Source organism: Pollicipes pollicipes, unplaced genomic scaffold (assembly GCF_011947565.3).
Source record: "Pollicipes pollicipes isolate AB1234 unplaced genomic scaffold, Ppol_2.1 Scaffold_7262;HRSCAF=8765_pilon_pilon_pilon, whole genome shotgun sequence".
Classification (NCBI taxonomy): domain Eukaryota; kingdom Metazoa; phylum Arthropoda; class Thecostraca; order Pollicipedomorpha; family Pollicipedidae; genus Pollicipes; species Pollicipes pollicipes.
The window spans coordinates 18,295,106-18,311,188 of record NW_023597055.1 but is presented as its reverse complement, the minus strand read 5'-3'; the positions used below and the strand labels follow the sequence as shown (position 1 = coordinate 18,311,188).

General features: G+C 54.2%; 1 protein-coding gene across 4 annotated transcripts in view; it reads left to right on the top strand.

The window, feature by feature from the left end:
* The window catches only part of Myo10A (unconventional myosin 10A), a 200,843-nt gene extending 190,131 nt beyond the window's left edge, over nucleotides 1–10,712 (top strand). For all 4 annotated transcript variants that reach the window (XM_037238515.1, XM_037238516.1, XM_037238517.1 and 1 more), the window contains 10 exons: nucleotides 1,493–1,728; nucleotides 2,194–2,302; nucleotides 2,971–3,144; nucleotides 4,115–4,328; nucleotides 5,700–5,881; nucleotides 6,522–6,683; nucleotides 7,177–7,332; nucleotides 7,909–8,113; nucleotides 8,755–8,888; nucleotides 9,765–10,712. In XM_037238515.1, coding sequence (XP_037094410.1) covers nucleotides 1,493–1,728; nucleotides 2,194–2,302; nucleotides 2,971–3,144; nucleotides 4,115–4,328; nucleotides 5,700–5,881; nucleotides 6,522–6,683; nucleotides 7,177–7,332; nucleotides 7,909–8,113; nucleotides 8,755–8,888; nucleotides 9,765–10,007 — 1,815 coding nt within the window. In that variant the 3' untranslated portion in view covers nucleotides 10,008–10,712. The remainder of the gene's footprint in view (nucleotides 1–1,492; nucleotides 1,729–2,193; nucleotides 2,303–2,970; nucleotides 3,145–4,114; nucleotides 4,329–5,699; nucleotides 5,882–6,521; nucleotides 6,684–7,176; nucleotides 7,333–7,908; nucleotides 8,114–8,754; nucleotides 8,889–9,764) is intronic.
* The last annotated feature ends 5,371 nt before the right edge of the window (nucleotides 10,713–16,083 follow it).

The window sequence follows — 16,083 nt, the reverse complement described above, 5'->3', positions numbered from 1 at the left end:
CCAAACTCGCAACCTCTGCAGTGTGAGCAGTCCTGGCCTCTCAGCTTTGAGTGTTGCGCCCTTTCCCCTCCGTTTTCTCTGCACTGCGATTGTTAAGACGCGTGATATCCTGGCCGCTTCGCGAGCACTCATTCGCCCAGCGGTTTTGGTGGATTCTGTCCAACACACAACCGTTGCCCAACGAACTCCGCGTCACCTTCGCCAGTGTCGGCTGAACGAGTCACGAGTCACGAGTCACGAGTCACGAGTCACGAGTCGCGCCGGCTCGGTGACGGGCCTCTCACGCTGACCCGGCCCGGTGCGCAGCTGCACGCGCGGCGCCAGGGCGGCGGCCGCCGCCGGGCAGGGTTACCGCGGGCGGCGGCCGGCCGAGCCATGGAGGCTGGTGTCGGCGGGCGCTCGTGCGTGACATGGGCGGGGTAATGAGGCGGGCCGGTCCGGGCATAACCGGGCCGGCCGAACGCGCGCCGCCCCGCCGGCTCCGCCTCCAGAGGCGCGGCGAGGCACAGTCTAGAGGGAGACCCCGAGACCGCGGTCGGGCGGACTGGCGACAGAGGCATGTACGGTATGGTAGCCGGCCGGACCGTCACGAGAGGCGCATCGTAGGTGGCGGCGACCTCACGGTAGTGTGCTGACTTCGCTCCTGCCCAACGGCTCGCCAAATTACTGGGCAGTCGTGTAATCTGATGACACGGACGGAATGGTGCATCAGTCAAGAGATGCGATAATACCGGAGTGCCGGTCTCTCATTGGCCTGTTCGGCGTCGCTGGGCTATTTGGATGCTCTGGCTGATCCTTCTAGTTGAGTGTAACGTCCACTTGTCATGCGTTAGGGCTCAATGCTCCAGCCAGAGGACGAGGCTGCGAGCATTTGTAGTCAGATATGTTTGTTCAGCTCGTTTGGTTGTGTTGTTAACGATTGTGCTTATGCAATCGTCCAGCGTTATCTCATGCATTTCTTCAATTTACTTGATTGCGTGCAACACCGAAAGCGTATTTCAAGGTCAGATGGTCACACACGTTTTGTATTGTTTGGGCATTTCATTCATCGCATAAGATAAAGCTTACTCCCGAGCCATCTTGCTTCCATGCGTATGTAGAAACACCGTGGACAGATTTCAGCTCCTCGTCCTTTGTGTCCATGTCTTGTTCAGGTTTGTGTTGTGCATTTCACAATCAGCAGCCAGCTGGCGATGACCTCCGTTCACTACTCTCTGTTGCGATGGGCTGTCGTGCTCTCCACAGCTGGCTCCTGAGGCCTGGTCTTCACTGGGAGGAGGGCTTCGCGGTTGACCGAGGTCGTCACCTCTGACGTCACAGGATTGTGCGTCGCAGCAGACCCTTATTACGGGCATTTAGCGTAGTTGCGTGACGTCGCCACGACCTTGAATGACTGACCTTGCCGATGACGAGTGCGGCTCTGGTTCCCTCATTCCGGCGACTAAACCTGCGAAGTCGCGCACGTCCTCACCTTCGCCGCCCGCTGCTTCAGATTTCCCTGACGAACGGCACCGGTCACGTGGGTCCGGGGGCCGAGTCTCCCGAGTCGCATGACCTGTGGTCGGAGCGGCCATTGGACGGCGAGCGACTGGAGGCGGAGTCGGACAGCGAGACGTCCAATCACAGCCCGGCGGCGGGCGGCGACAAGCCGCCAGGCCCCGCCCCCGACGACGGCAAGCACTCGCTGCTACAGTATGCCATGCTACACTTCCGAGATGCTGAGGAGAAGTGAGTGCCATCTGAAATGGTACACAGATAAAGGCCGCTATCAACTGAGTCACGCAGCGTATTTACGAAAGTCAAGGGTAGCATATTTTACTTTACTGTCACCATATTGTCAGCTGCCACCAAGCGGCTGACGCTGTTGGCTATGTATATATATATATATATATATATATATATATATATATATATATATATACATATATGTGTGTGTGTGTGTGTGTGTGTGTGTGTCGACAAATATTGGCATGTAATGGATATAGGATTTATCAGCCAAATGTTCGAGCACTTTCTGGAACTGCTTCGAAATTTTTGACTTAGAGGTTCTAGTTTTCCGTGGGGTGCTTTTCCAGTGCACCTAACCATCTCTAAATGTAAATTAACGGTTATTATTGCATGCGCTTCTGGATACCAGGTGAGCCTGGATGTGACACCTCTTCAATTTCTTTACCGCCGTCTATCCGCCATCAGGTACAACATGCTCAGGAGTGAAGACGGCGAGATCACCGGCTCCATGAAGCTCGAGAGCAAGAAGAAGGGCAAAAAGAAGGGCAAGGAGGACTGGACGTGGCGGGAACAGGTGAGATGAAAAGACGGGAGCAGTTAAGATACACCGCGAGAACACCTGATGAGCATCACCACTGAGGAAAGCCCCCGCGGTCCCAGTTTGCTCTCGTGTCGAGCACCGCCCGTGCGAGGGAAGTATTCGCAACAGTCTCGGTCCGCGCACTCAGGCACCATGTCGTTGCTTTTCACACGAGCTCCGTTATCTTCCCTGGCGTACGGTGGGTCTGCAGCGAGCTGAACTTTACGGCGCATGCGGCTACTTTCTCGTGGCCAGGTCTGGACCAGGAGCGTGTGGGTGTTCCAGGGAGTCGATGCTATCCTGTGCCCACACGCTCCATCTCATGTCTTCCTGCCATGAGTCTCATCCGATGGATGTCAAACAATGTGACATGTGACATGTGACAATGTGAATGTAACATGCGGGGGGCCATGGCCATTCCCTTCGCTTTTGCATCCTCGGTGTAGCGGTTTTGCACGTGCGTTGACACTGTCTGCGGCGGCCAACACATCCGTCTGCGAGGCCGCCGTGTCTCGGCGCTCACCGCTAACGTCAGCTCCGCTGTCGCCCGGTGTTGCCGCCCGCTGTGCCTTGTCGTCTTTTGCGGCAGCTAACGCATCCGTGTGCGAGGCCGCCGTGTCCCGGCACTCCCCGCTGACACCCGGCGCCGCCGCCCGCCACAGGTGGAGATGGTCAAGTGGACCAACCAGCCGCTGCAGGCGTCGCTGCTCAAGCTGGAGTCGGGCGAGATGAACAAGCTGGCGCTCGAGTGCTTCCTCTCCATCCAGCGCTACATGGGCGACCAGGCCATGGGCAAGAACATGGCCGAGGTCGACTGCGTCTACACCATCCTGATGGTGAGGGACCGGTCCGCGCGGGAGTCGCCCGCCAACGCCATGCGCGCCGGCTCGTACCAGGCGAGCAAGCACCGGAGCTCGGACGCGAGACCTCCGGTGAACCAGGGGCAGCGACGTGTTGCGACACGCGGTTAGTGTCTCGTACTTTTGAAAAGGCAAGAGTTGCTTGTCGTGCGGCTTGATAGACGCCGTGGGCGGCGAGCAAAAACTCCTCTGACCGTGTGTGGAAGGTCGTTGCACCCTGGTGCCGCCAGGAGAGGTAAAAAGTGGCCCCGTAAGGAGGTCGCGGCGTTATGAATGCCGTGAAAGGCCATTCTGGAGCAAGCGTTTCAACGGCGCAGGCATGCTCGATATCAGATACAGGTCCGGCATGTCCAGCGATTGGAACAACGGGGAGGTGGTGTGTTGCTTTCTATGGACGTTTTGAAATCGGGCCCATAGTGAATAGGTGCCGCAAAGCGGCACTGCTGCTTTTGTCTGCTGCTCTGCAAACTGCTCTTGTCCAAGGTCGCTCGAAAGCGGCGTAGAAAAGAAAAATTAGGCAGCTGTGTTTATACATGCAACGAGAAATTTCAAAGGAACTCATGAGCAGGTTTCAGAACACAGGGGACTGGTGGCTGATGACTTATTGACGCAGTTCAGACGAGTTCCTCCCCTGGACGGCTTTCCACCTCTTCGGGTTGAGGTTAACTGTCAGCTGCTGTCTGCCTCTGAGACGCATTCCTCCCACTGACCGGCTTGCCACCTCTCCGGGATGAGGTGTACCGTCAGCTGCTGCCTGCCGTTCAGACGCGTCCCCCTGGCCGACTTTCCACCTCTCTGGGATGAGGTGTACCTCCGACTGCTGCCTGGCGTTCAGACGCGTCACCCCCCTTCCCCCCCCCCCCCCCTCTGGCCGGCTTTCCACCTCTTTGGGATGAGGTGTACCGCCGGCTGCTGCCTGTCGTTGAGACGCGCGCCTCCCTGACAGGCGTGCCACCGGTTTCCACCTCTCCGGGATGAGGTGTTCTGCCAGCTGATGCGTCAGACGACCAGCAACAAGTCGAATCAGCCGGACTCGTGCCAGCGCGGCTGGCGGCTGTTCAGCATCGTGGCCGCCTACTTCGCCTGCTCCGACGGCCTGCGGCCCTACCTCTTCAAATACCTGGAGACGGCCGCCTACGACAAACGGCGCGCCTATCACGGTCAGTCCGACGCTGCTGACGTCTGGCGTACTGCGTTGGCACTGTTGTGCTGGCGCCCGCTTCGGCACAATGAGCATGGAGTGAGACGAGACCAAAACATATTAGGGAAGGGGAGGTTTTGAACCTTTTTTGCCGACTCGTTGCAACAACTGGATCGCGAAATTTTTCAAGGCTGTTATTTTTCGAACACTGCCGGAGCTGCATAAGCCAATTTGCATGGTTGCAAATCTGTTTAAACGGTTTTTGCATCAAATTTTTCTGTACAGCTCATCAGTGATCATAATCCATGCTCGCCGAGAGCTGACAGCCTTTTCGCTGATCCTCCCTGCCACGTATCAAGTCAGTCCCAGTCCCACGTAATGCTGTGATGCACGCAACACGCCGTCCCCTGTTGTCCTCCCTTTGCCCAGGCCACCCCACTGCTGCCAGCTGTGTGGTCTCCCCCTGCGTCCGACTGTTGTGTTACCACCATGTGTCTGACGCCGTGTCAACACCGTCTCCCCTGCGTCCGACTGTTGTGTTGCCACCATGTGTCTGACGCCGTGTCAACACCGTCTCTCCTGCGGCCGGCTGTGTGTTACCGCCGCGTGTCTGACGCCGTGTCAACACCGTCTCCCCTGCGGCTGGCTGTGTGTTACCACCGCGTGTCTGACGCCGTGTCAACACCGTCTCCCCTGCGGCTGGCTGTGTGTTACCGCCGCGTGTCTGACGCCGTGTCAACACCGTCTCTCCCGTGGCCGGCTGTGTGTTACCGCCGCGTGTCTGACGCCGTGTCAACACCGTCTCCCCTGCGGCTGGCTGTGTGTTACCGCCGCGTGTCTGACGCCGTGTCAACACCGTCTCTCCCGTGGCCGGCTGTGTGTTACCGCCGCGTGTCTGACGCCGTGTCAACACCGTCTCCCCTGCGGCTGGCTGTGTGTTACCGCCGCGTGTCTGACGCCGTGTCAACACCGTCTCCCCTGCGGCTGGCTGTGTGTTACCGCCGCGTGTTTGACGCCGTGTCAACACCGTCTCTCCCGTGGCCGGCTGTGTGTTACCGCCGCGTGTCTGACGCCGTGTCAACACCGTCTCCCCTGCGGCTGGCTGTGTGTTACCGCCGCGTGTCTGACGCCGTGTCAACACCGTCTCTCCCGTGGCCGGCTGTGTGTTACCGCCGCGTGTCTGACGCCGTGTCAACACCGTCTCCCCTGCGGCCGACTGTGTGTTACCGCCGCGTGTCTGGCGCCGTGTAAACACCGTCTCCCCTGCGGCTGGCTGTGTGTTACCTCCGCGTGTCTGACGCCGTGTCAACACCGTCTCCCCTGCGGCCGGCTGTGTGTCACCGCCGCGTGTCTGACGCCGTGTCAACACCGTCTCCTCTGCGGTCGGCAGGCACGGCCATGGTGTGTCTGCAGAACCTGAGGAAGACGTTCCGCTTCGGCGGCCGCAAGAACGTGCCGAGCATCGAGGAGATCACGGCCATCACTGCCGGACGCAACTCCAAGCGCCAGATCTACCGGCTGCCCGGCGGTACTGAGCGCGTCATCAACACCAAGAGCACCAGCGTTGTCCAGGTGAGACGACGTGCGGTCACCAAGAGCGGGGGGCACCAGCAGGACCCAGGATGAACGAGGTGGAAACACCAAAAGTAGGGCTTAAGCATGGTGCAGGTGAAATGAATGCGATCAGCGAGTTAATTGCTCAGATGTGGCTTTGTGCGTGGCTGGTTAGTATGCAAGTAGTGTTTCTAGTAGTAGCTAGTATGCTTTGTTTTTTAGTTCTTAACGTCCCATTTCTTATTTGTGCCACATGGGAGTCCTGGACTTGAAGGTCGTGTCAGTTGGAGACTGGAATGTGATGAGGCGAGGCCGGCAATGCTAATCGTCCTCCGCCCGAAATGACTGCCCCCACCCCTCTCTGTTGAGCACTCTATTGGGCGGTTCACAAATCTCACGCGGCTTACAAATCTCGCGCGACTTAAAAATCTTGCGCGACCTAAAATTCTCGCGCAGTTTACAAATCTCACGCGGTTGACAAGTCTCGCGCAGTTTACAAAGCTCGCGCAGTTTACAAGTCTCGCGCGATTTAAATATCTCGCGTGGCTTACAAATATCGCGCGGTTGACAAATCTCGCGCGGTTGACAAATCTCGCGCGGTTTACAAATCTCGCGCGGTTTACAAATCCCAGCCGGTCGTGACATGTGCCCTCGTCAGGACATCATCGAGGACATCTGCTCGGTGATCAAGATCCGGTCGCGGGACGAGATGGAGGAGTTCAGCTTGTACTGCATCGTCGAGGGCGACACGTTCACCATGCCGTTGGCGCGGGAGGAGTACATCCTGGACGTGACAACCGAACTGCAGAAGAACGAGCAGGTGCGCTGGGGTGGCTGGGCGGCGGCGGCCCGTCTGTGGTGGGGAGCGTCCTCCACCCAGCGCCTGGTGCAGGGACAAAATGCATATGCATCACGACACCATTGTCTCGCATTCTGCACGGTTGTTGTGTGTTGGCTGAGTTAAGTTACTCGTGTGTAAATGGGGCCTGTGATAATATATGTCGCAAGAAATCACCGGCGTGCTCGTCAAATGCAAGCTGATGTATGACAATCACAGAATATCCTGTAGCAGCACTTTCAAGAACATGTTCCCATGCAGGCGTGCATAACCTCATGTCCCAATGTGCGTGGCCGCCCATAGCGTGCACGGCCGCCCATAGCTGCCGCCGTGCCGTGCGGCGCGCACAGCCGACCACAGTGTGCACGGCCACCCATAGCGTGCACGGCCGCCCATAGCGTGCGCGGCCGCCCATAGCTGCCGTCGTGCGGTGCGGCGCCCTCTAACTCGTCGTTGGCGCCACCTACCACCGCAGATCTTCTACCTGATCTTCTGCCGCTCGGTGTGGTACTTCCCGCTGCGGTTGGAGTCGCCGCTGTACGTGGAGGTGGTGTTCAACCAGATCGCGCCCGACTACCTCGAAGGCCTGCTACTGGTCATGCCCGGCGAGACGCTGCACGAGGAGGTGGTGGTGAGTTAGCCGGCGCCGGCGGCCAACGACCGGCCGGGCAGCGGCCACAGAGCCGTTGGGGCACCGACCGCTAGGCGCTAGATACTCCGATTTGTGCTGACGTCATGGGGTATGTGAAAGAACGGGCGTGCTGTCGAGGGACCGACGTGCAGCAGTGGTCGATGCCCACGTTATGTCGACGTGCTGTCGGCGTCGTTGGTTATGCGGGGTATGTGGTATAATGCTTCGTCATGAAATAATTTGGTCTCCATCTGTTTCCCGGTGAGGAAAATAGTTCGTACATTTCATATTAATGTTAGCGCCAAAAACCATGCAGCATGTTTATGTGACCTCTTGTAAGGCGCTGTGTTCTTAGTAACATTCAGGCGCTTGTAAACGTCTTCGATGACCGTTTTCATATTCAGTGTTTTTCTGTGGATAAAGCTTTTCACCCAGTCACTAAGTTTTGTGACTGCTTTTTTACTGATGCCAACAAAAAAAAAAAAAAAATATTTCACTTGACAGCGTCCCGTTAGCTTCGGCAATATAGTGCCGAATTTTCCTCTAGATGGTGCTGAGGTGTCCGTGCCCTTGCAGTACGACATCTCGCGGGTGGCGGCGCTGCTGCACCGCGCCGCTGACATGCAGGCGATGCCGACGATGAAGGAGACCAAGTACCTGCTGCCCAAGGCGGCGCTTATGGTGCGCGACATCAAGCCGCCCCAGTGGGTCAACATGGTGCAGGGCAGCTGGACCGAGGTACAGGAGAAGACGCCGATGGAGGCTAAGGCGGCCGTGCTCGGTGAGTGGGAGGGCCCTGCTGCGGGCTGCGGCCTCTGCTGGCCACCTTGTATCCCAGTTTTCGATTCAGAGGGGTCATACATGTGTGCGAGTCTGGTTGTTACGTGCTTTGGTTGCACACTGGCGCAGTCGGATCCGGCGGCTGTGAATGCCGCTTTATCAGTGGATGTCTACAACTCCAGAAGTGGTAAATCTACCAGATAGCCTCTACCAGTTTCTAACGCCTGGGAGCGGCAAGGTCTGCTGGATTCGCTTCTGTGGGCCCCCTCACATGTCCCCACACTTGGCCACACTCTTGGCGCCCGTGGACGCAGCGCCTGCTTAGATGAAGCCTGTGCGCATTTCTGGTCGTCACCGTTTGCGTGCACGCGTGTTTGTGTGCGTGTTACTTTGGTTATCCTGCCTCTTAATGAGCGCGTCAGCTGTCATGCCCGCCCCAGGACATTCCCCGGAGTATTTCGGCGTCTCCCCCGGCATGCAGTCTTGTGCGCCCCCCCCCCCCCCCCCGCCACAAGCCTGTCGCGGTCTGGCCGCCGCGTCACGGCCGGCGCGCGTCGGTCACCCGCGTGGTGACCCGCGGCGCCGCCGGGACCCCCTCCCCCGGGACCTGCGACTGACAGCCGCCCGGCCCGCGCCCGCCAGAGATCCTGGAGCGGTGGCCTCTGTTCGGCTCGTCGTTCTTTGCGGTCAGCCGCGTGACGGAGAGCCGCGAGGCCGTCGACCACATCCTGGCGCTGAACCGCGGCGGCGTCCACTTCCTGGACAGCGTGACGCACGTGAGTCGGCAGTGGCAGCGGCCCGACGGCGGCCCGACCGTGTCCCGACGGCGGCCCGACGGTGGTCCAATGGCAGCCCGACGGTGGCCCGGCAGAGGCCCGGCGGTGGCCCGACGGCAGCCCGACGGCAGCCCGACGGTGGCCCGACCGTGTCCCGACGGCAGCCCGACGGCGGCCCGACGGCGGCCCGACGGCAGTCTGACGGTGGCCCGACGGTGGCCCAAATGGCAGCCCAACGGCGGCCCGACGGTGGCCCGACGGTGGGCCGACGGTGGTCCAACGGTGGCCCGACGGTAGCCTGACCGCCGCCTGGCGCGCCGAGTGCCGGCCGCCGATGGGCCGCCGCTGCAATGATTGCCGAGTTTGTCAAGGACGTATTCATTCATGGGGCGGGTTCATTACTGGAGCATCAGAAGTGTCGTGGCTGAGTAGCTAGTAGCGAGGTTAGTGGACTCTCATGCGAATCAGCAGCGAGGCGGTGGGGTATTTCGGTCTTGCACAGGTAAACAGTGACGTAAAAGGACATACATGGACTTTGTTAGAAACTACTGCTCCTTGGGGACAACAGCCAATCATGCCGACGGGAGCCAACAGACAAGCAATCTACGTGTCTGTGACAGACTAACCTTGTGACTGCCAGTGAATGCTGAAAACATTCAGCGACTTGACGCAGTGTCAGGTGTTAGTTTTTTAGTCCATGGTTAAACCAGCTAGCAGTATGGTACGAAATTGCCTATGGGGCTGGCGTTCGCCTTGTAATGAGTTGAGGATTTTGGACGTTGATTTGCAATGTTTCTTGTAATGGCAAATGAACGTCTCTGGTATTAGGACGTATTTCTAGAACACTACAACATCAGATCCCCCTTACTTGCACAGGAGACCCTGGCGAGGTACCCCTTCTCCGAGGTGATATCGACCCGCAAGGTGAAGACGGAGGAGGGCACCCTGTTCTTGGACATGAAGTACGGCAACTTGATGCAGCAGAAGGTCGTCAGAATTCAGTCGGACAACGCCCACGAGATCTCGCGTCTCATTCGTCAATACATCAGCATCGAGCAGAAGCACCGACCTACCAACGGCGGCACCGAGGAGGCCCGCGAGGGCCAGGCATCGCGGTAGCCAATCAGCTTCGAAGGACGGAGCCAATCAGAGTGAGCGGGACGTCGGTGCAGCCAATCAGTGTGGGGCTGAGCTGGTCAAGGACGATGAAACGCCTCTGCAGCCAATCAGCTGAGAGGGACGGGGCGTGGCCTCGCGGTGGCCACCGGACGAACCCGGCGCGAGGCGCGCGTCAGGGGTCTGTTTTTGTTTGACACCAGAAGCTTGTGAACGTCGCGAGGAGTGAAAGTGGAAGAAGGCGAATCAAAAACGATGCGGGGACGGTGGTCAGAGGGTATGGCGGGGTCCACGCTGTGTGATGGTGCGTCTGAAGTGTGTGTGAGCGGTTTTTGAACTTGTGCTCAAGGACGATCTGAAATAGTCTGCTAGACTGCGCTCGACTGAGGCACGGTTACCGGGAGCCCCCCAGTGTTGGCGCCGAGCAGCGTACCGCCCGGACTGGATGGCCCTAGGTTATGACTTGCTGTTTATCGTTATTGGTGTACTGCAATTGCCTACTGGGAGGATGGGTGCTCTGCAGTGTCAAGCGGTGATGACATGTTTTCCAAGAGTGGACAATATCTATAAAATATGTGATGTCTCGCGGAAGCAAACGATCACTACTGCTTCCCTTTGGTTTGGTAGCAGGTCTGCTTGGATGGCGAAACAGCTGTTTCTTAGTCGTAAGGACCGATTACGAATAAAGCAAGCTTATACATACACCGACCGCTGTTTGGCCTGCGGATAGATTATCCGTGTGAAGAAGTCATTTTGGGCATGTGCTGCGACGACGTTCTTGCCCAGCTAAGTGCGTAAAGCTCCAATGAGGACTTCTTTCCCAGCATTCATAAGGAATAACCCAAACTTGCTGCGATCTAAATCACACGGAAACCCGTCGCGGCGCTGAGCATGGCGCCTGTCATTCAACGGCCTTTCAAGGACGGTGCACTGTTGACATCATCGTCGAATGTCATTCGCGTAATAAGGCTGCACGTTCAAAACTGGAAGACGTGCGTACTTCCGGTTCAAAATCGGTGAGATAAGTGGCGGACGATCCTAGCTGAACGGAATAGATCGCGAGTGTCGGCTCCCGCGCCGAACAAATCAGTGTTTGCTTCGTTGTGTGCCTCTATACAAAGAACTGCAAGCGATTATTCGATCTACCGTCATGCTCAGAGCCCCATTATTCGCATTTCCAAGCGTGGTGCAGGAATTGATATCATAGTTTCATGCATTTGTTGTTTCATGCTATGAAGGACTGCCGGCAGATCGTGTAATTTCGACAAATGGCTTGGTCCCCGAACCCAGTAACCGGATCCGCAAACGGTGCCGAATGTTTATCACTCCATAGAAACGAAGCACATGCATTTTCTGTATAGAGCAGTGCTCAGGCCAACAGTACAACACCTTCCCTCGTAAAAAGAAGTCTCGTTTGTTCTTCCCGCAAAATAACGCGTAGTAGCTAAGCGTTTACAGGACGTGCTAGGCCTTGCGCAGCTAGGGCCATAAGACGCGGAAAAGTCAAGGAGGTTAAACTGAAAAGCTCCGGGGTATGGGAATGACGGAAGTCCTTCATCACTAGCCCTGCCCTCGTCCCCACGACCGGAAACACGTGCCACCACCCAGGGCCGCGATGAAACGCCGCCCACGGCCGCGCGTGCGCGAAATGGCATCCGTCCATCACCTTTCCTGCGACCTATGAGGTCACCCAAAGAGCACAAAGGCTGCGGTCGGTTCAGCGCTCCAACGCCAAGCCCCGGGTGTATGCTGGCATGTTTCGCAAAGGTCAGTGCACCAGCGGACGGGCGGTGCGGGCCGGCGGGCACCATGCACAGAGGTTTGTGATTCGGTTAAGACCATAGCTGACATGTTTGAGAATGTAATTTCCAAACATCATTATGGGGTGGAATTTGTCTGATGACAATAATCAACCTTAAATAAAAGCGAGTAATGGTTAAACGATTCTAAGGAACGATATGATGCGTTAACAAAATCAGACGACGCACGCTGTGCTCATGGCCACGGAGCCATAAACAGCTTAAAACGCCAAGTATTGTCAGCCAAGCTCATGTTTCCTTGACAACGTTATTTAACCGGTTAAGCAATATTTCCTGACATCTTGGAGGTCATTATTGTAAGGACAAGCACTTTCAATTCACAGCACCAAAAACCAGAAGTGTGAGCTCTTGCTTATATTAAGTGTTTCATCGACATCACTGCACAGGAATTCCCCCGTGAAACTCATACCAGCAAATAAAACTGGATACGCTATTGCCATCCAGCTCTCTTTCAGGCTTGGATAATTTCGTGTGCGTTTTCATAAGAAGAATAAGAGTTTTTATTTCAAACCTTTAGAGCCTTTATATATTTTGTCAACTTTTCTTCTCTTCAGGAGTCTTATATGCGAGTCACAGGCAGGGGAAGATACACGGTCGTTTATTTGCCATCAGAGATCATTGAACAGAAATGTCTAGCACCACGAATATGCTTAATAGAGTATTGTTGAAAGGAATATTCCACGTTTGAGAAACAAAGAGAGAGAAGACGAGAGAGAGAGAGGAGGGAGAGAGAGAGAGAGAGAGAGAGAGAGAGAAGAGGGGGAGAGAGAGAGGAGAGGAGGATGAGAGAGAGAGAGAGAGAGCGAGAGAGAGAGAGGAGAGGAGAATAGAGCTGAGAGAGAGACGAGAGGAGAGGGAGATGAGAGAGAGAGACGGAGAGAGAGAGAGAGAGAGAGAGAGAGAGAGAGAAGAGAAGAGAGAGAGAGAGAGAGAGAGAGAGAGAGAGAGGGAGACTCCCTATATATATATATATATATATATATATATATATATATATATATATATATATATAATATATGTTGCGAAAGCAAGCATCCGGCATAATGACAAAGGCTCATCTATAGTCGTGTGAATACCTTGAGGTGGAAAACTGCTCTGGACAACATAATTTTACTATTAAGTAAATATCCTACTCGATACGTCATTGTTTGATTGCGTCATGGAACGTTTGCATGACGTGAAGGTCCTGCCAAACTTGCCGTGCAAAATTGCCACCCCAAAACTCACTTCTAGCGCTCCAGTCCCCGAAAGGTGGCCGCGGCGATGCTGGAAGCGTTGAGTGAATCAGTAGTATCGTGATGTGCACGTGTTTTATCCCTTTCTTGCGACGTTCCGGCATATCTACCCGCGAGTTTAAGGTGTTCAATTGTATTCACATGCTCGACTATGGCGCTTTAGTCGTTTGATTACACGCCTTATTTCCGTATAAACTAGCAACCGTGTCCAGCTTCCCATTATGTGGCGCAAGACGTAACTTGTGAATGACACTTGCACAGGCTGCACAACACTGATTGAGAGCCAGTAAACGTCCATCAAATCTGGAGATATTGTTCACGAATGGCGTCGTAATCGACGTATACAGCAACGCATTCCGCTTCTAGTACTGATTCCGCTTAAAATTAGCTTCTGGGTCAGGCACAAGCCGCTGATAATGAAATTCAGGTTGACTTTGCTCTACCTCACACAAATTGACCTCAAGAAGTCGATGAAACAAAGCAAACACGCTGTGTCGCCGCTGTAAGGCACTGATGTCTTCAAATAACACCTCGTCTAGCAGCCAGTCATCAGTTCCAGCCTGAGATATTAAACCGTCAAAATTCAATGTCCGTTGTAGTTGTTCAAGAGGCTTCAAAGCAAATTGTCAAAGTCAAACGACAGGGTAACGTGGCATTGCCGCTGTATAGGACGGATGTGCAAAAATAAGGTGTCATTAGAAAGCCTGTTGTCAATTCCAGCCTCAGCCTTCAAAAACAGCAGAGTCAAAGTAAAAATCCAAGGTCAAATTCAAGGCCAAAGGACGGGGAAGCTTCGCACCGCAGCTGTATGGAGCCGATATGTACAAATGAGGAATCATTAGGGACGCGTTCGGCCGGCAGATGATCTCGGAAAATATCCGGCATGTTGGGAAGTTTTATGGAATGACCTTTGGCATTGCCAACGCGAAAAATGATCTCAGATCAGAAAGATGTCCCAGGTTATTTACCGCACTGATGGAGAATCCCGGAAAATTTTCAGAGCATGGTCAGGACGCAAAATCCTTGTTATATTTGCATGGCTATGACGTGAGGCTGTGCAAGGCACATGTGAGACAAACTTAAGGGATTATTTTCGGATCTGCAGAACGTAACTGGAAAAGCTTTGTGGATTATTATTATCCTTGAACCCTTGGCCAAACGCGTCCTGGAAAGCCCGTTGTACATTGCAGGCCGGGGATATCAAAACGTTTAACTTCAACGTTGTTGAAAGTCAATTTTCCAAGGCATGCAGAAAAAAGTTTTCAAGGTCAATGGACAACGTGGCGTCGCATTGCTGTTCCACTGGACCAATTTGTATAAACAGGATGTAATTAGAAAACCTGTTGTTGGGTCTAGCCTGGCCTTTCAAAAACACTAGCATCAAAGTCAGTTTTTAAACAACAGTCGCACACAACGGCAGTGCCGTGTTACCCCGTCTTTTGACCCAGAATTTGACCTTGGGATTTTACTTTTTTGTGGTGTTTTCGAAAGCCCAGGACTGGAATCGACAACGGGCTTTCTAAGCACGCCTTATTTGCATAAAGTTGTTTCATACAGCGGCAATGCGACGCCATATTTTCCTGTGACCTTAAAAGTTTGTCCTTTTTAGGTTTTCCCACTACAAATGATCTCGGAGGCTGGCTTTGGATAACCCAGGCCGGAATCAACAACGGGCTTTCTAATCACGCCTGATTTGTACAAATCCGTCTGAAACAGCGGCAATACAGTACTACCCCGTCCTATGCCCTCGAAAATTTGATTTTGGATGGCTGACAAACTTCAACAATTTCTTGACATCGATGTGGATGTAAGAAGCGAATTTTCTATCATGAAAGTGCATCGTAAATCTACTAATGCCGGGAAATGTGTGTAAGCGACAAGCGAATGCCCAGATTGTTACGCACGGCCGTCATCCGTTTGCCTCCACGACGTGCAATATTCGCTCCCCATTCTCAAGGCAGTGTAAGACGGTCGGACAGGAAACAGTCGAATGTGGTAAAACACCAGGCATGCTCTACGAGCTAGCCAGCCAGTTTGAAAATGCAAAGTTAAAGACACCGAATCACCCAGCTGTCATTGGGCGACTGAACAGGTCCAGGAAGGTCCATAACTTAATATTTTGGTTGAAGTCAGGCATTTTTTCTGATGAGGGCGTGTAAACGGCGTTTGTAAACAGGATTTTAGAATCAGTGTGTTTTCACTCAGGTCAGAGCGTAGGAGTCTTTGATTGTGGGCTTTGCGCAAATGTTGGTCTGGCGTTCCCTCCTGCAGGTGCATAGTCATGCGTCGTGATAGAGATGAAGTCATTCCAATAAAGGTCGAGCTGCGCAGCCTGCATTCTCCGTGCGGGCTTCAAGACTCATACACTATATTGATGCACTGTAGTTAGTATAGGTTTGCTGTCAGGCTGTTTTTCATTACAAGGCTACTGGGTGGTCTGATCTTGTAGTAGATGATTAGTATTATTTCAGGGTTCGTCAGTCGATGTGATATCTGTTCTGGTGCTGGTCTGCAAAGCTTTTTCTTCCAACGTATACGACCAGGACACTTGATTTCGATACAAAAGTTGATGGCCCGGTTCCCTGTCGAGTGATTTCTAGTTTCGTCGATTTAAGGTAGACTTGATCTCTTTGTCAATTGCGCTGTTTGAACAGCCGTTATCAACGTTCAGTTGCTTACGCCGCTTAAGTTTGTGGTGAGTGCTCGACCAGTTCGAGCAATATTTTGGCTTACATGTAGTCTTGAATATATTGGCTTTCTACACTGTCAGTATTTTCATAAAAAGTGATGTGTCAAAATTTGCCTCCGTTATTAAACGTTTCAACAGTAAAAAAGTCATGGTCTAATCGCAGGTTAGCGCACGGATACAGAAAGGTGTCGGCTAATATCAGGCAACCGCTCAAACAGGGAGCGGTGAACAGATACCATTGTTTAAGCACGATGTCGTGTGCAATGCTTCATAATGCGGCTGAATCCTGTCTCCTGCAATAGGTTCGTATTTCCGACACCTTTCGTGAAAGAACA